Source organism: Protopterus annectens, chromosome 12.part0 (genome assembly GCF_019279795.1).
Source record: "Protopterus annectens isolate FY-2018-M chromosome 12.part0, PAN1.0, whole genome shotgun sequence".
In the NCBI taxonomy this organism is placed as follows: Eukaryota; Metazoa; Chordata; order Ceratodontiformes; family Protopteridae; genus Protopterus; species Protopterus annectens.
Genome location: NC_056746.1, coordinates 1375648070 through 1375672667, shown reverse-complemented (window position 1 = coordinate 1375672667; position 24598 = coordinate 1375648070). Strand labels below are relative to the sequence as shown.

Below are 24598 nucleotides of genomic sequence, written 5' to 3'. Positions count from 1 at the left end.
ATAGATGAGATTCTTCAAAAAGTGGCACTTTACAAGGTGTGCGGCACTTTGCATCTAAAAAGTGCTTACCACCAAACACTAGTAAGAGATGAGAAACAATACACTACTTTGAGGCTTGCGGCAGATTCTGTCAGTTCATTCATAACATTTGGCTTGACTAATGGTGTAGCCTGTTTTTCAATGCACTATCTTAATCCGAGCAACTGCATGACGCAGCTTACATTGACAAGGTCACTCTGTGGAAAAGATAGGGATGATCACGCTAAGAACTTGCAGAGATTCTTTGAAGGTGCCAAACAATATGGTCTAGCATTCAATGAAAAGATATTAACAGCAGGTACTAAAAATCAAGCTATTGGTCTACGAGGTCTCTAAGGGGGTAATCAAGCCAGACTGAGACTAGAGCCTATGCAAAAACTGCCCGTCCCTTGAGATGTCTTGTCTCAGTGAAGACTGGTGGAGATCTTTGCTTACTATTTGCAGTGGCTATTGTGGTTTTCGGATAAAATTCGCCACCTTGTACACTCTACCCTCCCACTGCCTAAAAAGGAGGTTGAAAATGCCACCATCTCTACAGTTGATTTTATAATGTCCCATTTTGTAGTGGAGACGGACACTTCAGAAATCACCATTGCTGCTACATTAAACCAGCAACAAAGGCCTGTGGCCCTTTTCTCTGGGATACTGTCACCATCCAAGAGGTGCCACTCTGCTATCAAGAAGGAAGCATATGCAGTGATCGAATCAATTTTAAAATGGAAGCACTTTTTTGACTCCTCTCCTGTCCCTATGTTGCTCCGAAATAGTTGTGGCTCTTCTAAGTACAATCCGTTAGTTCGAAAGTGGAACTCCTGCATTGCAGTCCTCAGTACACACATGCTTGGTTTGCCAACAGAAAACAGGAGACTGTTTCCATCTGGCAGGTAGCATCCAGGGGAGAAGATAACTCTGAACTGTCAAATCAAACTGCTAATCACCCATAACAGCCAAAAAGCACAGCAACTTGACTAAATGAACCAACAAACTGAGGCCCAGATGCTGCTTTGCCTGAGTGATTTACAAAACACCAGATGTCCTTCATGGATGCATCTGCAGTCATAACAAATGGGTTGTCCTGTCGTCGGGCAGCCCTTCGGTCGGCCGGATTCCAAAGTCTGGGTCCGGCTTTGGCTGATATCGCACTTCACCCGACGTCATCTCTGCTGGTCTTCGGGTATAAAGGCATCAGCCGACGCCATTTTCCTCAGTCTTTCTTGCCGCGTGGCGCCCGAAGCAGAAGCTGTTCGCAAGTGCCGGTCGGTCAGATCCAGAGATTACTACTACCGAATACTTCTTCGAAGACTTCTAAAAAGCTAAGTACCCCGTTGGGGACTCTTTCTTGCCTCAGCCGATGTCAGAAAAAGTCAATAACTGTTTAACTTGTGGGAAACAAATACCTCATAAAGATTTCCACTCTTATTGCCTGCCTTGCTTAGGCCCAGACCACGATGTAGCAGCCTGTTCGGCCTGTGCTTCCTTCAACCGACGAACGCTTGGACGTCGGTCGGAGTTTGCTGAACAGTTTTTCGGCTCAGATTTTGCGTACATTATGCCGTCGGATCCTCCGACTACCCAAATTGTTAAATGCAAAGAAAAAGACCGACACTCGCGGTCCGCGGTTTCGGCCGAAACCACGGTTAAGCAAGCCGCGAGTGTCTCGGTTTCGGCCGAAACCAAGAAAACCGGTCAATCTTCAGCCGAATCCATGACTACTACTGAGGCTCCTGCTACCTTAGTTGAATCGGCCTCAGAAATTTTGCCTACAATTGTGGTTCCTAGTGATTTATCAGACACCATCCCTTTGGATGTCTCTACCCCAGCACGTGGTGCTGCTAGGCCTCCTGCAGCCATGTCTATTAAGGCCTTTGCCAGGGCTAAAGCAGCCAAATCTGTTAAATCAGTGCCTGTTAAGCCCCCCTCACACAGGCCCACTTCAAGTTCACAAATGCTTGCTCTGGCAGAGGATTTAATATCCTTAATTAGGGGATCCCAATCTCACCCAGACAGGCCTCTCAGCCCCCAGAAAAGAGACCTAGAGCAGAGCCCCCCGAGCCAGTGTCCTCTGATGATTCTGTGGATGACTCAGACATTACAGACCAGCTAGAGGCTCCTTTTTCTACTTATGAAGACTCCGATGCTGAAGAATCCATTCCAGCTGCCTCTCCACCAGAGGAATTTTCCTTTGGGGAAACCTTACATGCCATGAGAGAACAATTCCAATGGCAGGGGCAAGATTTCTCAGATTCCAGAAAAAGGCTTAGGACATTTCTGCACTTACCACAACATAGGCCCTTAGCTATACCTCCTGTACTTGTGGATGATGCATTTAATGATGTTTGCACTGCTCCTGATTCTTTACCTCCAGCCCCTGCCAAACCAGATAGATTTTACAGGGTGCCAGACACTCATCACCACCTATACAAGGCCCCACTTGCAGATCCTGAAACTATATCCCAGGGGCCTAAGGCAGTAGCCTCGACCTCAGCAAAAAACCCTATTCCTTCTGAAAGGGAATCCAGGTCCTTAGAGAGATGGGGGAAAAAAGTTTACACCTCTGCTACTCTCTCAGCTAGAGCTTTAAACTGTCAGTTTCATATGATCCAATACCAAGAGTTTATGCTTGATCAGTTAACTAAAAAGCTGTCCTCTGATGACTCCTTAGATAAGAAATATGTATTAGAAATGGTGAATAACATCCAACAGGTTAGTAACCATTCTTTAAAATGTGGCTATGATGCACTGGAGGCTTCATTTAGATCAGCCATGACTGGCACAGTGATAAGAAGGCATGCATGGTTGAAAGAACAGGTCTTACGGATCATGTTAAAGCAAAGCTGTTAGATGCTCCTATGGATAAGGCCAGTCTATTTGGTACACCTGCTCAGCAAGTAATGAAGAAAATGGAAGAGAAGGCAAAATCTGTACAAACAGTTAAAGATTTCTTACAGGTTCAGCCCCAAGGTTTAGCAGGAACTGGCCTGCCAAAAATTGGTCCTTTCAGACTCCTCAAAATCCCAAAGAGGCAGGCATAGGCGCTCTAGAGGCAGAAATCAATCCAGAGGAGGTGCCTACAGAGGACGACAGTGGCAAGGCAATAACCGAGGCACAGACACAACCACTGCAACAGGACAATCACAGTGACTTGGCTCTGACACCGCCTACCAGGGAGCAAATAGCAGCACCTTTAGGCGGAAAGTTAGCCTTATTTTCGAAAAATTGGCACTATATCACAAAAGACAAGTGGATTTTGCAAACCATAGACCAAGGCTACAGGTTCCACTTCCACACATTACCAGTAAAAAGAGGAATGCCAAGCCTACCTCCAAATCAAAAAACAGAAGCTCTAAAGCAGATAGCAGAATTAGCAAAGATGAGCGCTGTGGAAAGAGTACCAATAACAGAACAGGGCAAAGGGTTCTATTCCAGACTCTTCCTAGTACCAAGAAAAGAGAAAAGTTGGAGACCTATTCTCGACCTATCCGTCTTAAACACATACATCATTGTCCCAAAATTCAAAATGCTGACCCTACAGCAACTTCTTCCCATGCTGGGCAAGGAGTGTTGGCTGGTAACTCTAGATCTCAAGGAGGCATACCTGCACGTCCCCACGACCAAATTGCAGAAGATACCTCAGATTTCTTGCAGGATCAGAGCATTATCAATTCTCAGCATTGCCCTTTGGCTTATCTACTGCGCCCAGAGTATTCACAAAATGCCTGGCATCAGTAATCGCTCACTGCAGACTACAGGGAATCCAAATTTATCCATACTTGGACGACTGCCTGTTACAAGCGGACAACAAAAGCAAGCTGACAACAGATTTACAAAGGGTCATTTGCTTACTACAAGCCCTGGGATACACAGTCAATTTACAAAAGTCAAGGCTGATACCATCCCAAACAAGAACATTCTTGGGTGTGGAATTGGACACAGTAAAACAAATGGCATTCCTAACTGCAGAAAAACAAAAAGAACTCCCTCTCTTTACTTCTTGGCATTAACAAAGCAGAACAAACTAACAGCAAGAAAAGTACTGCAGGCCTTGGGCTTCATGGCATCATGCATAATCTTGGTCCCACATGCCAGACTGCATATGAGAAAGCTACAGTGGTACCTAAAGAATTTATGGTCTCAACACAAGCACAGCTTAGAAACCGAAATCCCACTAATCCCATGCCTAAAACAGGAGTTCCTATGGTGGGCTCAAGCATGCCAGTCAAACCCAGGCTTACCCTTACACAACTTTCAAGCAAGCCAAACCATCACAACGGACGCCTCAGACCTAGGCTGGGGGGCGCACATGTTGGACAAATGCATACAAGGATTGTGGACTCAAGACAAGCTGCACCTGCACATAAACCAAAAAGAAATGCTGGCAGTAAAACTAGCAATCCAGAAATTCAGACCATTCCTCAAAGAAGGCCATTTAATGATAAGGACAGACAACACCACAGTTATGTGGTACATCAACAAACAGGGAGGCACTCATTCTTACCCCCTATGCAGAATGACTCTGGACCTTTGGAATCTGGCTCTGAGATACAACATCCAGTTACAGGCAATATTTGTGCCGGGAAAAGAGAATACCCTAGCAGACATGTTAAGCAGAACCACCTCGGATGCTCACGAATGGATGCTACACCCGGACATCTTCAAGGCCATCACAAAGAAATGGGGAATGCCACAAATAGACCTATTCACATCCCCACTCAATCACCAGCTCAAAAAATTCTGCACAAGGACATTCCACCCACTTGCATGGAAGGTGGACTCTCTATCCTTCAGTTGGAAAGGCCTGACAGCATATGCATTCCCACCTCTTCCCTTGATGCACAAGGTACTACTGAAAATCAGAGGAACGTCCAAGGATAATCCTGATAGCTCCGAATTGGCCAAGACAACACTGGTACCCATTGCTGAGGAGCATGTCTCGGGGGAGAATGTGGTCAATACCCCTGATGCCTTTGATGTTAACTCAAAACAACTACAACATCATGCATCCAAACCTAAAAACCTTGCAACTGACTGCCTGGAACATCACATAGCAGCAACTAACCCAGACCTATCCCAAAGGGTTAAAGACATTATCCTTGAAGCCCGCAGACCTTCAACAAGAAGGAACTATGCAGGAAAATGGAAAAGGTTTGTCATTTAGAGTACTGAAAGAGGAAAAGATGTGTCGAACATAGATATTGCTAACATCCTGGAGTACTTGGCAGAGCTTCTACATACAGGCCTGTCCTATTCCTCCATCAAGATACATGCATCAGCTATTTCAGCAGAATACAGCTTGATCCACCTGTCTTTTCGCATCCTCTACTCTGGCAGTTCCTCAGAGGGATCAAGAATGTAAAACCTCCTAGGAAACCACCATTACCAGCATGGGACTTGAACTTTGTGCTAGAAAAGTTGACACTCCCTCCGTTTGAACCAGCAGCAACAGCAGATCTGCAACACCTATCATGGAAAACTGCTTTCCTACTGGCAATTACTTCAGCAAGGAGGGTTTCGGAACTACAGGCCTTAATGGCAGTGCAACCCTTCCTAATCTTCCATCAAGATAGGGTGTCCATGAGAACTAATCCTACATTTATGCCTAAGGTGGTATCCAGAGTGTCTTTAAACCAGGCAATCCACCTACCTACCTTCTTTCCCAATCCACAGAACAGGGGGGAACGACTGCTGCATACCTTGGATGTACATAGGCAGTTACGCTACTACCTGGACAGAACCAAAGGTAACAGAAAAACTGACCAGCTTTTAGTAGCCTATGCAACAGGAAGGGAAGGAAAAGCAATTTCCAAACAGACAATCTCCAAATGGATAGGAAATTGCATAAGATTCTGTTACTCCTACCATGGAAAACCAATTCCACAGAACATAAGACCTCATTCTAAAAGGGCTACAGCCACTACCACAGCTTTCTTACGAGGAGTGGCAACCAAGGACATTATTGAGGCGGCTACTTGGACCTCCGTGCATACATTTGCCAAGCATTATAATTTACCTCTATACTCTAGATCCCGAGCAGGGTTTGCCACTGCTGTACTGCAAGGGATCCTAACTACACCATAATTTTTCTTCCTCCACCCCTAGTTTGGCTGTGGTATTCTACCCATTTGTTATGACTGCAGATGCATCCATGAAGGACATAGTACAGTTTTGTACCTACCATAAATGTAGATGTCCGAACTGGATAGCATCTGCAGTCAGGATTACCCACCCTCCTTCTCTGCTGTGGTGCTCCTAGGGTATTTACCCTCCTAATAGCTAGCTGGGGGGGAGTCTCTTATGGTGTATTTGTTTGTATATATGTACATACATGCTTAGTTTTGTGTTTGCCTTCTACTTTTTTTTGGAAACATTGGCATTTATCCAAAATTTAGCTTTCCAAGAGGGAAACTGGCATCTGGGGCAAGAAACACTGAGGAAAATGGCGTCGGCTGATGCCTTTATACCCGAAGACCAGCAGAGATGACGTTGGGTGAAGTGCGACATCAGCCGAAGCCGGACCCAGACTTTGGAATCCGGCCGACCGAAGGGCTGTCTGACGACAGGACAACCCATTTGTTATGACTGCAGATGCTATCCAGTTCGGACATCTACATTTATGGTAGGTACAAAACTGTACTTTCTGACTCTACCCCCCCCCTCCCCCAACTCACATATTATTGATGCAAATGGCCTAGCCCTAAACACTTCTGTTTGACAACAGAGAGTATGTCCATATAACTTTCTCAACAGAGAAGACTAAGTGAAGAGTTTTGTTTTCTGCTTTTGCTGACACTAATATCTCTTCTACTTCAACCCCATATTTTGGTGGGGGAGAATGTGATGACTCTGTTTTCATCTGTTGTACCTAGATTAACAGTATTCTATCTTTTTCTTGTAGCTGAACTAGCTCAATTGTAAGCTGAATAAAGGCTGGTCTTCAGCCTTCTATTCTCAAGCCATCTCATCAGTGTTTGTATTTACTTATTACCTGTCACAGTTGGGATATAGCTTCACAGCACATTCTTGCTGTGTAGGCATCCTACATTCTGTCGGAGCCAAACCTTATGGCAGACAAGTCGAGCAGGGCAAGGGCAGACCCTCAAGTGGAAACTTGATTGGGAGGCTTCTAAAACTTGACCCATTTATAGGTACTTGTTCAAGTAGACCTGTTTTGTCTACTCTCTGGTAAGATTCTTCTCCAAGACTCCATGCAAGAAGGCCTGGAAGACCAATGCCTTTTCCTTCCCTTTGAGAGGAATGTTCCTGTAAGCTTTTTCTATCCTTTCCAGTGGTAACCAGGGTACTTTTCAAGATTCATTAGGAATTCTACAAGATCATAGTGGTGACTACCTTCTGGCCTCAGCAGTAGTGGTTCTCCCTTTATTTCAGAAATGACCAGGGGCAGTTACCACAAGTTTCTTGATTAGAATGGATCTAATCACACAAGATTAGGGCCCTCCTCTTTCCACAACATGCAGTCTGTATTTGCTTACTATTGTCAAGTGTTCAAGGTTTCCTGACCCCAATCAGCTACAACTGACTGCCTAGATGGTAGGGTCTTAGTTTCCTTTAGGCACCTGTTTACCTAGGAAGTGCTGCAGATACTAATGGAAGCAAAGCCTGCTACTAGAAACTTGTTTTAGTAAATGGTACAAACTAAAAAAATCTTTTCCCAACAACATAACCAGCACCCATTCAGGGTATGAGTTACAATTCTATGGTCTTTCTTATTCCTCTGTCAGTTTCATTTATGAGCCATTTCAACATGTTTGCCCAGAAATCCTTCTCTTTCAAAAACATTTTTAAATGAGAATGCATTGAAAAGGGTTTTGTATAAGAGACCTCCAAGAAAAATGATGTGTTAGAGGAGCTAAAACCTTGCTCCATTTGAACCAGCTAATCTGGCTGACTTCAGGTTCTTAACATTGAAAACCGTTTTAATGATCTCTGCAAGAAGAGTGTCAGAGTTGAAAGCTGTTATGGTAAGTCAACCCAATTATATTTTCCACCGGGACATTAGTTTCTTTGAGAAGTAATCCTTTTATGCCTAAAGCAGCATCAGTTTACTTTAAGCCAAACTATCAGTCTTGCTTTCTATCCTGAACTTAAAAACAAGGGAGAAAGGATGCTTCCCCACCTTGGATGTCCACAGACAATTCTTGTACTAAGTCTTTCACATCTTTAGAATGAACATTTGTTCATTTCTTGTGAAAGTAAGAAGGGACAACCTGTGTCAAAACGGACTATTTCCAAATGGCTGTTTAACTTTTGTTGTTCTCCCCACAACAGAACTATTCCAGACAGGTCAAGGGCCACTACACCAGGGCTTTGGCTTCATTTATGCGCTTTTTTTTTTTTTTTTTTTTTTTAAGAATGGGTCTGAGTTTAGAAGCCGCAACGTTGTCCTCCTATAGATGCATTTACAAAGCATTATAAGCTTGAGTCCTCCTCTAGGTCCATATTAGGCTTTGCTGGGACCATTCTCAAGGCGCTTCTGGACTCTTCTGCCTCCCAAATGTACTAAGCTAAGGTGATCTACCCATATAGTCAAGGCTACTGCAGCAGTGATAAATATGAACATAGTACAATTGTGCAAGTTGAACTTACAGAAACCGTAGATGTTTGAATAATCACAGCTGCAGTAGCAGCCCCATCCTTGTTTGTATTTGTTAATGGCCAGGGTGTGGACACTCACTCCCCCCACCCCCCAGTATTGTCCTTTCAGGGCTCAGCCTCACACTCTGTTGGCATGAAATCTCTTAAGGGCTTGTTGCCCAAACCTGTGTTTAATCTTCATCTTTTGAGCTGGCTGACAGTCTGGGTATGTGAAAGGTATCCTGATGCTTTGGAAGCTGGATGGCTGTTGGTAGGATGCAACCCATATGGCTATGGCTACTCTAGTAGTTTGAAGTGGTGTTAGCTGGGAGGGTCTTTTTAAAGGTCTGGTAAGTGCGGTTACTACAGTAGGTCTCTCTTGGTTTCAGTAATGGCTTTGTCCGCTTTACATGTGCGTGCGTGTGTGCGCATGTGTGAGGTGTGGGCGGTAAAGTGGAATCCCTTTACAGTTGGCTTAAAATTAAGAGCTGTTCCTAGTGAAAGGATCCATTTTGCTAACAGAATTGGACTGGTATGGACTGAAATAGTGGCAGTTGTTTTTTCAGAATAAACTTCAAGGTGTTATTGTTCAGAACCCTTTGTGGAAGTAAAAGGATATGTATTATTTTGGGATGAACTTGCAATCTGGTGAGGAAAGCTGTACAGGTAGTCATGCTCCTCGTATACCAGGCTTAGAGTATTAATGAGCTTCCAGATTTAGAAGTTTGATTTACTTGGGCCTCCGTTGCCTAACTGAATCTGAACAAGTCCCTTAACCAAACACCGTGCCCAGTCTGAGTGCGAAAAAGGTCTATGAAGATAAGTGCTCTACCCCAGAAAACTAATACAAATAAAATAAAAAAAAAACAAATGTATAACCAGTGAAGTAACTGTAGAACTGGCATCCATTTCATTAAATCTTTCAGGTCTCCTCCAAGGTGGTATGACCACAGAAGTGATAGTAGCAAAGGGGTTGCAGGGGACAAAGTCTGCCTGGATGGCATATGAGTCAAGCCCCCCCCCCCCCCCCCCCCAAGAAAACAACCTTCTATTCTCTGTCTGCTTTTACAGAACTGGGATGTTGATGAAACTGGTATCCATGTCAAGTACCATACTGGAACATTCTAAAACTAGCACTGTCGGAGCAGTAGCTACCTACTTTGACACCCTGTGGGAACATTGATCTGGAGCCTTCCAAATTCCGTTGTACTTTGGGATATGGGAGGGACAGGATCTCGTTTTAAAAATATAACAGCTTGTTGCATCTTGTATTGCACACAGTGCTGAAGCACCTCAGCCCTGATAAATGCACTGTCAGCATTTATTTCTGAGTGCTGGTACTTCACTACAAACTGTTCAGTATCTCCGTAACATCTTGTGTTCAGAGACAATGACCCCCCTACCCCCCCCCCCCTTTGTCCTATCCTATCCTGGATGTGCCTCTGTTTTAGCAATGGTGAGAAGGTGTTGTCTACTCTATGTCATATGTAATCCACAGTGTATCCTGTAGTGCATATAGGAAGGGGTATAGAAAAATTCTTTGTACAGTTGAGGATTAAATTGTGGTCTTTTTAAAAGAAACCAAATGGAAGGTGGAAAAGGATGAGATGGTGCTGGAATATGTAAAACTACATAATGGAATGTATTCGTGTAGTTCGAGCTCTGCACTTTTTGCCAAATGAGGTTATTCTACATTTGGTGAGTAAAAATGCTTTAGATAAGTGGAAGGGTATGGAAGCAGTAAAAGAGGGTACCTACTTAAGATGAGCTGGATTAGTTGACAGATGGGTACATGTTTAGTTTTTGTGTATTTATGTATACATGTGACACAAGCTACTTTTAAATCTGGAAAGTGTTTCAGAGAAGCTTGCTTCATTATTGGCATTTTGAAATTATGTTCAAGGAAATATAAAATTACTTGGTTGCCTTCATATGAAAATGAGTGCATGTGGTGAGTGAGAATCCAGTCTACTGTACAAGACACAGCTGCTGCATTGATGGCTTGCCATATGTAGTTTGAGCATAAATTGTAGCCAGTTGATGGATGACCATAGAAGACATCTGTTTGCCCACTGCACTTCCCTTGAAAGATGCTATATATTGTGAATGTGATATGTGATGTATTGCATAATCTGCTGGCAAATGAATACACGGAAAACCAGTTTCAAGTCATTTCTATAAATTGGCAGTTTTGCTGAAAAGGAACAAGTCCTTTTCAGATGCAGTGCTTTTGCACTCCTTGTGGGCCTGTTTTATAAACATTTTAACTAAAAGGTCATTTTAAAATATTTTTTCTTGTACTCTGTAAGAAGTGCATTTCATACTTTTTCTTTGAAAATAATATTTTGCTAGTTTTATGTAGTTTGAAGTGTTCTGATTTCCCTTCCTTTTTTCTAGGTCTGTACCCAAACATTGCAGAGTTGTCTGATTACATGGGAATGAACCTCAGTAGTGATGAGGTGCAACAGAACCTGGCTCTTGTACCCTCTGCTGGGAATGTAAGCATTTTATTTAAATGTTGTATAATCATGAGGAAAGGCTGGATGTGTTTGTGTGCGCGCGCATGATCTCTCCTGACAAATGTCTGATTGTGGCCTGACCAGATGCATTCAGGGTAGGCTTTGTTTAGGAGATGGCATTTCTTTATATGAAGAGTACTGGGGGGGAGCTTTGAGGAATGCAAGAAGTTGTAGAAGCAGTAATTTTTATTTCATCAGGGCAGAGATGGTGGGTGTTCTCTGATTCTTTCTTTAAAGAACTAAATATTACATAGATCCACCTTTCTCATGGTTTTGAAATGAGTCCTGTTTAGGTGCAGTGTAAGATTTTCATAGTAAATGTTTTTCTAACACTTGGTACAAATTCCTGATTTGCTTCCGTTTGACATTTTAACTAATTGCTGCCTTCGAAATAAGTCGAAATCTGATTGGTTGTTGCTTTTTTTCTAGTTTGCATTATATTGCTCCACTTTATGCACTGTTGCACATTGGTATTGGTGGAGGCCATTGCTGCCGTACTTGTTGCTAAATAGTTGCTGGTGTGCTTATTTCATAGGTAGTTCATTCAGCTATGAGATGGTTTACACAGAGACATGCAAAGAGACGTCTTGGATGACTTTCCATCGCTATATCTGCCCCGCAGTTGATCTGTAATCATAAAAGCCGACCATATAGTCTGAGTCAAGTGCTCTGAATGCTGAAATCGGTTACTGTTTTTGATGATCCTTGTCACACTAACTTCAAGAATACTGTAACTTGAAGTATGAGGAATCCTGACTGGTACCATTATCTCAGTATCTCTCCACGCCCTTGTGTCATTTGGTTTGACATTATGGCCTTCATTTAATATGGTCATTAAACATTGGTTCAAGGTTATGCTTTTAGACATGACTTTGAGTAACGTGAATGCAAACAGTGTTTGATCTCACTATGCATATGCCAAGGCAGGTAAGACTGTGCTTAACAGAATCCTGCCTTTATCTAGAATAATGCCAGTTGGTGTAAAAGTAAGACAATCAGCTTCAGCAATTGGTTAAATAGTTGGTGGTGTTCTTGGATGTCCAGTAAGTTTCAGTGGGAAACGAGATGCTTGACTGTTCTACTGTCTTTGCAAAGGAGGGTTTGCATCTCATTCCATTTGTTAGTCAGAGCCATGGTGTTGAACATCCAATCATAAACTTCAACATGCTTAAATTCGGACCAGATCAGTGTATCCCCTCCCAATGTTGGAAGTCTAAATAACAAAATTGTCCAGCCTTAAGGCACTCCTGCAAGTTAGACATCATACCTGCACTGTAATGGAGCCTTGGCTTCAGTGTGTAGAGATCACTGCTATTGTACACAGGATGTGGTGTTCAAAAGAAATGGCGAAAGCATATTCATATTTGTTAGGATCATATCTTTGGTAGGCAGGCTCCCAAAGACACTCCAGTTGAGCTCAATGACTTCCAGTGTAACCCCAACAAAATTAACTAATAACTTATTGTCTGATCTAGGATGCTGTTCTTGTCAGTAGATGTCTAAGAAATTCCTAAATGTACTTTCTGAAACGTCCATAATGAAAAATTCCTTCATGGTGGGTTATTTCAATTGATTTTAAAACTGGTGTTCTGTACACCTGTGATTGGGCATATCCAAAGTTTTGTGGAGTACGTTGGTGGTTATTCTTATAATTATCTCAGAAAGCAAAGAAAATAGTTATGTGGGGGATCAGTGCTGGGACCCCTTTTGTTTGGTACTTTCCTTTTTTTTTTTTTTTTTTTTTTTTCCTTAAACAAAGAATTAACCTTTACTTATGCTAATACAATTTCCCAATGACACCAAAATAGGCTTACTAGTCAACTCAACCCTGGATGTGGGCCTTGCAACAAGATCTAAACCACACACTGCTTACTTTGTCTTGTTGGAATGTGGAATTTAAGTGGGTGGCTCTTGGCAAAATGTGCTGAAAAGGGACTAAAACTAAACAGTGTACCATTGTTGCTTTTAGCTTTAAAAAAAAAAATCCGATTCCAGGCAATAAGAGGCAGCACCCCATTTCTGACTGATGCAACAATCTGAGACCTTGGCACCTTGGTCAACAGCTCCCTCTCTGACCAGTATGTATCATTAGTCGGAAAACTCTTCTGTGTAGCACAATTGATAACTGATTGCACCTCATCCAGGTCAAAATGTTATTCCTCTCTGCTTTTGCTTTATTCAGTCCAGTTATTGAGTATGATGCCCCCATTATGTACCTGTCCTGACACACAGCCGAACTGCAAAAGTCTGCAGTAGTTCTGACTAAAAAGATTACTGGCCTAAAGATCCTATGATGGGCCCTCGAGTCTTTCTTGACATCTATCTCATGCACAGATTTATTCTGTGAATGACTTGCTTTGCTCTATTGGAATTGGGAGTTGTATGAAGTCAGTGGCTGCTGTTGGCAAAATGGAAATTATCTCATGACTTGCCTTGTAGTTCATGTGATCCTAGGTTTCAGACCTTTTGTATTTTGTGGAATGAGTCTTCTCATTAGTTTGGTCTTGTATGGATGTTTGCAGCTGCTGCTTGTCTGGTCTGGATTTGGACAGCTGTAATGATTAAGCAAAGATTTCTTGTGAAACTGAGCTAATGAAAGGCACGGGCAGCTAAGCAGAGGCATACGATATATTGCTGTGTGTATTCTGTCCTGTAAAGCCATTCTTTAGTTTTCTTTTTAACTTGGTTGCATTACCTACCCCTTCTCTTGTGGGGATGATTCCTTTTAGTTTTTAACATCCTGCTTGGAGCAAGAAGAATCCATTGCCGCAGCAGCATGTTGTATAGCAGGAGACATTTAGAATGCCAAACGGAAAAGGTGACAAGATTGCAGTACAGCAGAGTCGGGTAATTTTCCCTTTTCCTGCTTTATTGCAACTTTTGGAGTTTGCGTATGTGATCAGCAGGTGCAGCCTCCCACATATTTAGGATTAAGGGGGGCTTGAATCTCTACATAGAACATTTGTGGGGTTTATCAGCTTTTGGGGTTTGTTTTTTCTGTTCAGAGTAATGCCATACAGCATTTCATCCAATCTGCTTTATAAACGTTTTGTTATCCAGCAGTGCAACCATGTTGTCATGCATCAGAAAACTGAGGATAAGTGTATAATACCTACAGGATTGTCAAATTAGTGGCGTACTTTGAACAGTTCTTTCTGTTTGTTCCTCTTTCTACTGTGCCTGTAGCTAATGTTTGTCAGAAAACCGTGGAGCCATTTTATATTGATGATGCCCATTAAAAGGTAATCTGTCATTTCCACGAGCTTTAAAATAAAGTACTTTTGTGTCTTATTTCTTTTAAACCATGCTGTTTCAAGGCTAGGCCATTGATTTTCTAATCCATTCCTTCCTTTTTGTAGTCAAATCATCTTCAGTTTTTATTTCACTTCTGTCCTGCCCTAAAAGTGTTCACATTGACAGATTTTCTGAATTGTTCCCTTTGAGATTTTTGGATCTGCCACAAAGGAAGACTCTACTGCTTTATGCTGTGCTCCCTTTCTTTTATTGAAAGCGCTTTGAAGTGTTATTTTTCTGCCCGTATTTGTAATAGAATTTGGTCATACCTATCAACCACTCTGTAATTAGATTTTAACTTGCAAATTTGTATCTGCTCTGATTTGATACTTAATTGCAATTTCTTGTCTTTCATTGCCGTATGTGTAGAGTCAATGAAAGAGCAACTTGTTGAAGGTTATCATAGTCAAAACAGACCATTAGTAGAGGCCTGTAGTCTACTACTAGTGCTGTCTACTTTTAAAAAAAAAAAAAAAAAAAAAAAAAGCAAAAAAAAAAGCGGTCTCCTTTCTGTGCTGAAAACATTTACTGCTCTTTTGAAAGATTAATATGCATTTGGTAGAACAGCTTGGGAATTGTACGTAACATTTTGTAATTTAAATTGTCAGAATCTGAAATTTAGTGTGTATGCACTGGCTATCTTTGATGCTCAGGTGGCAAGATGAGTGTGCAATAGATACACTTCTCAATTGTCTAACATTTGATCCCCTAAGATTTATTTATTTATTTTACATTTGTTTACTGGGATAGTCCGACTGGATACATGCCCATTCTCAGTGGAGGCCTGGGGAGAAAAGCTCCAAATTATTAACTTACATTAGTAACGGATACAAATTTAACGTAGTTTAGTCTTGAGTAAAATCACAAACTCAAGGTTACATACATTTATAAACATGGTTGATTAAATTTGAATAGGCAACCAGCAGTTTCACACATGCAGACTTTTCCAGTAACAAGCTCTTGATAAGCAACTAAGATCATACACATTTTAGAGACTAGTTGACAGATTTAACTAGGTAAGGTATCCTAATCAGTGGGTAGGAGTTAGGCGGGTTTTGAATAGGGGCATTGCCAGTGCATTTGAAAGTAAAGATGGAGACTTTTTTTTGAACTGGGTTAGATAGAGTTCGAGAGAGTTCAGCAGGTAGAGTGCTCCAAGTTTTGCCTACAGAGTTAGCAAATAGTCACCAGCCACGTTTTTGCTTTTGGATGTTTGAACCAGCAGTTTATTGGCAGTACGAAGTAACCTCAGGCTGCTGTAGGGGTTAATGGTCTTGTTTACTGCAGGTGTCTTATTGGGGTGGTTAAGAACTTTGTGGGCGATTTTTATGAGTTGGTTATATTGGAATAGACTAGTCCATTCAAGCCAACCTAGATGTTCGTGTTTCACTGCTGCAGTCATTACACTTGGGTTATCCTGCCGTTGGGCGGTCCCGCAGTCGGCCAGAGTCTTGGTTCGGTGTCAGTTGCTGTCACTTCTTCCCTGACGTCAGTGCGCCAGGGGTATACAAGTTGCAGCAGACACCAATTTCTTCAGTCTTTCTTGTCGCACGGTGCCCGAAGCAAAAGCAGTTCGCAAGTGCCGGTCGGCCGACTCCTGAGATTTTCGAATTTCAGAACCGAAGTCTTCAATAAAGCTAAGTACCCCGTTGGGGAAACTTTTTTTCTTGCCTCAGACTGATGTTAGTAAAAGTTAATAATTGCATTTCTTGTTGGAAGCAAATACCTCATAAGGATTTTCATTCTTACTGTATTCCATGCCTAGGCCCAGACCACGACGTCACTAGTCGGTTTTGTGCTAGATTTAACAAGTGCACTATTAAACGTCAGTTTGATTTTGCACACCATTATTTTGGCCGAAGGTTCAGTTATACCATGCCGTCGGAACAACTGACGACTGGAATACACAAAAAATGCAAAGACAAGGATAAGGACAGGCATCAGAGATCCAAAACTGACTATGAAGCCTCTTCTAGGCCAGTCGCCGGTTCTCAGTGAGGCGCTTTCGCAGCCCCTGACACCTGCTACCTCAGAGCCACAGGCTGCCTCCGAATCCCATGTGGAGATTTCTAGGTCTCTGGGAACTCAAGGTATTGGGCCTACAGAGATTAACCCCTCAGATGGGTCCGGAGCCTCTGAGCAGGCATCTGCTTCTGAGGGTGTTTTCGGACCTTCACAGCTTACCATCAAAACAACAACCAAGTCTAAAACTCCTTTAAAGACAAAGAAACAAGTACAGCATTCACCTGGACAGGCCTCCATGCCTAAAAAACAGATGTTCAAAATGGCCGAAGACCTAATTACTCTGATCAGGGGTTCCCATCCCCCACCTGATAAAAGGCATAGGCAGGATATGGACTATGATTCCTCTGACCAGGTTTCCATTTCTTCTGATTCCTCTTCAGATCCGGGATACTCTTTATCCCCCCTATGAGGACTCTGATGCTGAAGAATCAATCCCTTCAGCCTCTCCTCCTGAGGATTACTCTTTTGGGGAATCCTTACATACATGAGGGAGCATTTCCATTGGGAGAGCCAGGATTATTCAGAATCCAAGAAAAGGCTCAGATTTTCTTTTATTGCCTCAACACAGGCCCCTTGCTATTCTGCCCGTGTTAGATCTTGTGGATGATGTGTTCTCTGAATCCAGTTTAACCCCTGATTCTTTGCCCCCCCCCCCCCTGCACCAGTCAAGCCAGACGGGTACTGCAGAGTCCCTGACTCTCACAAATTTCTTTATAAAAACCTTGCTGCTGACCCAGAAACTATTTCCCAGGGTCCCAAAGGGGTAAAGGCTTCCACTGCTAAAAATCCAGTTCCCTCTGACAGGGATTCTAGAGCATTAGATAGATGGGGGAAGAAAGTTTACACTTCTGCAACTTTAGCAGTAAGGGCTTTAAATTGCCAGTTCCATATGCTAAAATACCAACAATATTTAATGTCTGTGTTAAAACAGAAAATGCTTACAAGCTCAGAAGGTCCTGACTAAGGAAATGCATGATTTATTGCATGCAGCTGAACAAGTGGGAAAACATACTCTGCAATGTGGTTTTGATTCATTAGAGGCTTCTTGTAGAGCCGCAGTTACAGGATCTGTGATTCGGAGGCATACTTGATTAAAAGAACAAGGTTTACCTGATCATGTTAAGGCAAAATTATTGGATGCTCCTTTACAGCATGATATCTTGTTTGGTGTTAAGGCAGAAGAGGTATTAAAGAAAATGGAGGATAAGGCAGAAGAGGTATTAAAGAAAATGGAGGATAAGGCAAAATCTATGCAAACTGTGAAGGATTTCTTACAGGTATAGCCATCTCGATTTAGCAGAAATTGGCCTTCTAAAAATTGGTCCTTTCTAGTGTCAGACAGACCACAAAGAGGCAGATACAGATGCCCAAGAGGCAGATCTCCGACAGTGGGGCACTTCAACCCCAAAAGGAGGAGAAGACCAGTCACAACCTTATAGGAAACCGTCCCAATGACTTCCCCCTTCACATACCAAGCACTTATCTTTTGGCAGCTCCCTTGGGGGGGGGGGGGGGGGACTAGCTCTTTTTCCACAAAATTGGCATATAATCACCCAAGACAAATGGGTTCTGGATATTGTGTCTCAAGGTTCCACTTTCACACTCTACCAAGGCCAAAAGGAATGCCAGACCTGCCACAAAATCAATGGGCAGAGGCACAAAAACAAATTACAGCCCTCATGGGCATGAGAGCTATTCAAAAAGTGCCACAACAGGAACAAGGACAAAGAGTTTACTCTACTTTTCTTGGTCCCCAGAAAGTACAAAGCCTGGAGACTCGTACTGGACCTATCTACTCTAAATACTTACCTAGATGTTCCGAAATTCAAAATGTTGACACTACAGCAACTTCTTCCCATACTGGGCAAGAAGGCTTGGCTAGTTACTTAGGGACATGCAGGTATGCCTCTTGAGGTCCAATCGGACAAAATTGCAGAAGATACCTCAGATTCATAGCTGGCACAATGCATTACCAATTATCTGCACTGCCCTTTGGCTTATCTACTGCGCCCAGGGTCTTCACAAAATGCCTGGCACCAGTAATTGCATTTTGCAGACAAAAAGGAATTCAAATATATCCCTACTTGGATGACTGTCTTATTCAAGCAGAGAGCAAGGACATTCTTCTAAAGCATCTGGCATTTCTAAAAAGATTGCTAATTTGCCTAGGGTACACAGTAAATTAAAAGAAATCAAAACTAGTGTCCTCACAAGAGATAATATTCCTGGGTGCCAGCTTAAATACAACGGTCCAGATGGCTTATCTCACGCCAGACAAACAAAGACAACTGACTCAGTACTTTCAATTGATGGTAACAAAAACCTAACTCCCTGCAAGAAAAATTCTGCAGGCCTTGGGGTTCATGGCATTCTGCATACTACTACCATATGCCAGACTGCATATGAGGAAATTACAATGGTACCTAAAAAGTGTTTGGACTCCACACTGTCACAGTTTGGAAACAGTAATACCACTTATTCCCTGCCTACAACAGGAGTTTCGATGGTGGGCACAGGCATGTCACCACAACAAGGGGTAGCCTTTCACTTTATCCACAGACAGGCAGACACTAACAGATGCTTCGGATTACACCTGGGGAGCACACATGGCAGGAAAATGTATTCAGGGCAAGTGGTCCGCAGACCAAATGCATCTTCACATCAATCAAAAAGAGATGCTAGCTGTGCAAAATGCCCTAACAGCTTTCAAGGACCTTCTGCATCCAGGACAACTGTTGCTAAAGACGGACAACACCACAGTTATGTGGTACATAAACAACTCATTCCTATCCCCTCTGCAGACAAACCATGACTTTGTGGAACACAGCACTAACCTATCAAGTTAATCTGCAAGCACATTTCCTGCCAGGAAAGAAAAATACTCTGGCAGACTTGAGCAGAAACATCATGGATTCTCACGAGTGGAAATTAAATCCACAAGTATTCAGCATGATAACACAAAAATGGGGGTGCCAGACAGATCTTTTTGCCTTCCTTCAGATCTGCCAACTACAGAAATTCTGCACAAGGACTTGCCACGCACAAGCATGGAAAGTGGATGCTCTCTCGTTCAGCTGGAAAACCCTAAAAGTTTATGCATTCCCAGCACTGCCTCTCCTTTCAAAGGTGCTCCTAAAAGCCAGACAAGAATGGCCAAAAATGATCTTGATTGCCCCAGACTGGCCACGCCAGCACTGGTATCCAACTTGGCTCAAGGCCCAGCATGGATTGTACCTCAAATTCGTCATCTTCTGACGCAACAAAACAATCAGATCCTGCACAGGCAGATTACTTGGCCAAGCAGCCAACACCTCTCTCTAAAGCTGTTATGGATGTCATTTTGGAGGCCAGGAGGCCCAGTACCAGGAAATCCTATTCAGAAAAGTGGAAGAGATTCTGCACCTGGAACCAGGCTCAAATCTTTGACCCTCTTGTTCCAAATATTCCTCCGATATTACAATACTTAACTGAGATGCTGGACAAAGGCCTATCTTTTTCATCCATTAAGATCCACGCCTCTGCCATCTCAGCTCATTGCAACACGGATCCTCCTATTTTTTTCTCATCCATTATTAAAACAGTACCTCAGAGGGGTTAAAAACATAAGACCGCCCCGGAGAGCACCAACACCAACTTGGGACCTCAACTTTGTCTTGGAAAAACTAACTTTACCTCCTTTTGAGCCAGCCAATTCAGCACAACTAAAATGTGTGTCATGGAAAACTGCTCTGCTTCTGGCAATAACCTCAGCACGAAGAGTCTGAGTTACAGGCACTAATGGCAGTAGAACCTTTCATCATTTTTCATCAGGACAGGGTTTCTTTAAGAACAAACCCTAAATTTATGCCAAAGGTGGTATCCAGTGTGGCTCTTAACCAAACTGTTCACTTGCCAACATTTTATCCAAATCCCCAGAATAAAGGGGAGAGACTTCTGCACTCATTGGACATACACAGGCAGTTATGCTTCTACTTGGACAAAACAAAAGCTTTCAGGTAAACTGAGCAATTGTTTGTAGCATATGCTGCAGGATCACAGGGAAAGGCTATTTCAAAGCGGACCATTTCAAAATGGATAGGACACTGTATCCGTTTCTGCTACACACCGCATGGAAAAACTGTACCTAGCAACATTAGGCCACATTCCACCAGGGCAACAGCCACTTCAACTGCCTACCTTAGAGGAGTACCTACCAAGGATATTTTGGAAGCTGCAACTTGGAGTTCAGTGCACACCTTTACCAAGCATTGCCACTTGCCTCTCTACTCTACTGTAAATCCAGAGCTGGCTTTGCCACAGCAGTGCTGCAGGGCCTCATAGCCACCCCGAATCCTTTATAGAACCAGCCATCCAACCTCAGCTCAACCCAAGTGTAATGACTGCAGCAGTGAAACAGTGAACATAGTACAGTTTTGTACCTACCATAAATGTAGATGTTAGACTGTATTCACTTCTGCAGTCCAGGTTACCCTCCCTCCATCCCCACTTTCTTGGCTGGGACTTGTCTATACCTTTCTACCCTATACAACCTATGTGGTGTATTTGCTTGTAACTGAAGGTATTGTTTTTATTCTTTATGTATGTTTTATTAGTAATATGTATTGCCTACCTATTTGGGGGCACCTGACATCTGGGGCAAGAAAAACTGAAGAAAATGGCATCTGCTGCAACTGATATACCCCGGGCGCACTGACGTCCGGGAAGAAGCGACAGCAACCGACACCGGACCAAGACTTTGGTACTCTGGCCGACTGCGGGACTCTGGCAGGATAACACAAGTGTAATGACTGCAGCAGTGAATACACTCGAACATCCACATTTATGGTAGGTACAAAACTGTACTTAGTAGACTAGTCCATTCAAGCCAACCTAGTTGAATTAAGTTGAGACAGTGGTGGGTCCTATAGGCCATACCTGTAGCAAATCTAGCATTATGGTTGTAACAGCTAGCGAGTTTGCTAAGAGTAGTTTTATTCAAGTTTGTGAATAGGGGGAAGGCACAGAAAGGGGTAGACAGTAAGTGAGAGTGAGCAATAGAAATTCTAGCAAATGGAGTGAGGAAAGGTTTGATCTTATAGAGGGAACCCAGTTTTTATTAATGGTTTTGCTAGTTTGACATGGGTATTGTCAATTGTGACCCCCTTGGAGTTTGGTGTGCACATCTGGGGATATTGGTATGCCATTATTGGATTTTATAGTAAAGAATGATGAGGAAGACTTGCAAGTGGGGGAAAAATAAGCAGCTTAGTTTTGTTGGGGGTTAAAATAAACTGACTGCAAACAATTTTTATCTTCATTTTTCAACAATTTTGAAAGTATTCTGGTTTAGTGTCATAAGATTAGCCGGGGAGGTGGCTGCACAGATTAAAGTGGAGTCGTCCGCGTATTGAATGCAGGTAGGCTTGGGAGTGACTGTGGGTAGGTCATTGATAGAGAAGTGGTCCTAGTATGCAGCCTTGGGGAACGGAACACCTAGTGTGATGGGTAGACTGGTGGCTAGTGTGTTCTGCCATAATGCTGCTGCTATTCTTCCGGTCAGGTAAGATTGGAACCATTTAATCGCACAGTTATTTAGTGAGAGTGTCCTTGGGATGTGGATAAGTAATTGTTGGTTGACCATATCAAATGCCTTGGAGAGATCTAAGAAGAGGGCTGAGGTAAGCTTGTTGTTGTTCCAGTTGTGGTTACTGGAGTTAGAGAAGGATAGGAGGGCTGAGGTGGTGCTGTGGTTTGGCCTAAAGCCATGCTGAGAGTTGGCCAGTATTTTATTCTGAGTGAGATGGAGTAAAAGTTGCTTATGGACACTTTTTTCCATTATTTTGGCCAGTGGAGATAGTATGGCTATTTGTCTATAGTTTGATGGGTATAGTGAGTTACCTCCTTTTATGGAGAGGAATAATGTGGGAAACCTTCCAGATCGAGGGGATGGTGGCTTCGGACAAGTTTCTGTATATAATAATAGAGATGGGGTATGCAATGACGTCTCTTGCTTTTTGTTGATATTCTGGTGGAAGGAGGTCTGCTGCTAGAGTAGTGGGTTTTAATTTATTAATTAGAGATCTGGTGGTTGATGTAGATACAAGCTAGAAGTTAAAGGAGAGTGGGGTGATGTCTGGGGAAGAATCTGGTTAGAGCAACTGGGAGCCAGTTGGCTAGCTAGTAATTGGATGGTCTCTGTAAAGAAACTGTTAAAGGCATTTGCATTTTCCTCAGGGGATTTTAGGTTACAAGCTGATGGGGTAGGAGTGGAGGATTGTCCAGGGTGGAGCAGTTTGTTTATTTCTGCCCAAACGTTTGAGGTTTGTTCTGATGTTTTTGTTGAAGGTGGTCATCGAAGTTGTTTTTTTTTTTTTATCTAGCAATATAGATTTTTTTAGTATTGTTCCTTAAATGTCAGAATTTCATTTGGTCCAGTGGGTCTTTTGAGATGCACCATTTGTCCCATGCTTTATTTCTTGCTATGATTTTGGTTATTTTAGAGACCCAGGGGGCAGTTTTTGTTTTGGCTCCAAGGGTGCGAACAGGAACATGTGATCTAGAATAGTCAGGAATCTGGAATTAAAGTAAGCACAGCATCGTTTAGTGGAAGATGCTTTAGGATGGGCCAACTGTATGCTTTGAGATCGTTCTGAAAATTAGTGGTGTTGAAGTTTGTTTCTGATAGATTTATAGGTAATTTGGTGGAGGTTGTCTGCTTTATTCTTGATGATGTAAGTGGTCACTCATATCATCTGGGAGGGTACTGGAATTCTACAGGTATGGGCAGTTAAGAATCCAGTCCAGGATACTACACTTTGTGTTCACAAATTGTGGATTGTAACATATAAATGACAAGCTCGTAAGTTTCAAAACTTCATGGCTGTCAGAAAATGCTTGCCAAATATATAAGCAGTTTTTAAAACCTGTCCCTAACTGAGCTAAGATGGGTATATTTGATTGCAGGCAGACCTCTGAGGTACACACAGTCATACAACTAGCTGTAATTAACAGCGGAGTAGGCATGTGTTTGTGTAAGTGTGCAGGTAGTGGTGATTGACTTAAAAGCAGCGATGCTGAGATGAATGAATGCAGAGTACCTGAACTGGAGGTCTGGGTTTGTTTAACCTACTGTCTGGTGGTACGCGTGTGTACAGTAGGCTGCTTTTGCTTGTGCCTCACTTGAAGTCTGAACCTAAATTTTATGTCTTCATGCAACATAAAATCTCATTGTTATGCACTGCACGAAGGTAGAGACTAAAACTTTCAGAATGAAGGTTTTCACTTTGACATTTCTGATTTTCTTTGTCCAATACTGAATGACTGAAAGCAACTGTAACAAGTGCACATGGCAAATGTCCATATTTTTGGTTTAACAGAAACGAGTTCTTCCCTTTTTTTAAGAGATTTTTAAGTCTGCAATGTACTAAGTTTCCAGTGTGACATGAGTTGCAGGTGTATACCGGTTCCTACAAATTGAATATATCTCTAGTTATGGTCACCTTTTTGTATTTGGGGGGGGGGGGTGTGTGCCAAGAGTGAGCATCACCCAAGGCCTCTGTTTGCACTGCCACGTGTTTAGCCGTATTCGTTTTTGTCAAAAGGTCAGAATTGTCAACTCCTACTAATTACTGCAGTACAGAAAAATAGCTTACAGGATGCCTTTTAAGTAATTGTTTTCATTCAAAAAAACATGTCCTGAACAAATAAAAAAAAAAAAAAAAAAAAAAAAAAATACAAACTTTGTTGCAAGCCAACAAAAATGGGCATGTGCAACTTAGTGCAATAAAGGTTACATTGTGATACAACTATGTAGATGTGTATTTGTTTAACACCACAAGATTGCTAATTCTGTAAGTTGTAACTTGCCAAAAGAAGAAATTTACACCTTCTTGCCCCCACTCCTGAGTGGCATGAATTGATGCATAATCTGAGTGCTACAATTTTGAACTATCTGCTTGACTTTTGATGACTGCCTGTTGTGATTTTGAATGCTGAAATGCTGAGGTATGGATCCAAGTCTGACACTTAAAATTCATGCAGCCACATTCTTCCAAGTTCAGTGTTTTGAAGTGTGCTTTTATTGCCTCTAATTGTGGCTGTGACTTTTACAATATGTTTAAAATCAGATTTGTATGCCTGAATCTGTAGTATTG

At 42.4% G+C, this 24598-nt stretch overlaps 1 protein-coding gene across 1 annotated transcript in view; it reads left to right on the top strand.

Moving 5' to 3' along the window:
- Positions 1-24598, top strand: part of SDCBP2 (syndecan binding protein 2) — a 256656-nt gene that overhangs the window by 98189 nt on the left and 133869 nt on the right. Inside the window, exon 4 of the mRNA XM_044090435.1 lies at positions 11026-11126. Within this exon, the coding sequence (XP_043946370.1) occupies positions 11026-11126 (101 nt within the window). The remainder of the gene's footprint in view (positions 1-11025; positions 11127-24598) is intronic.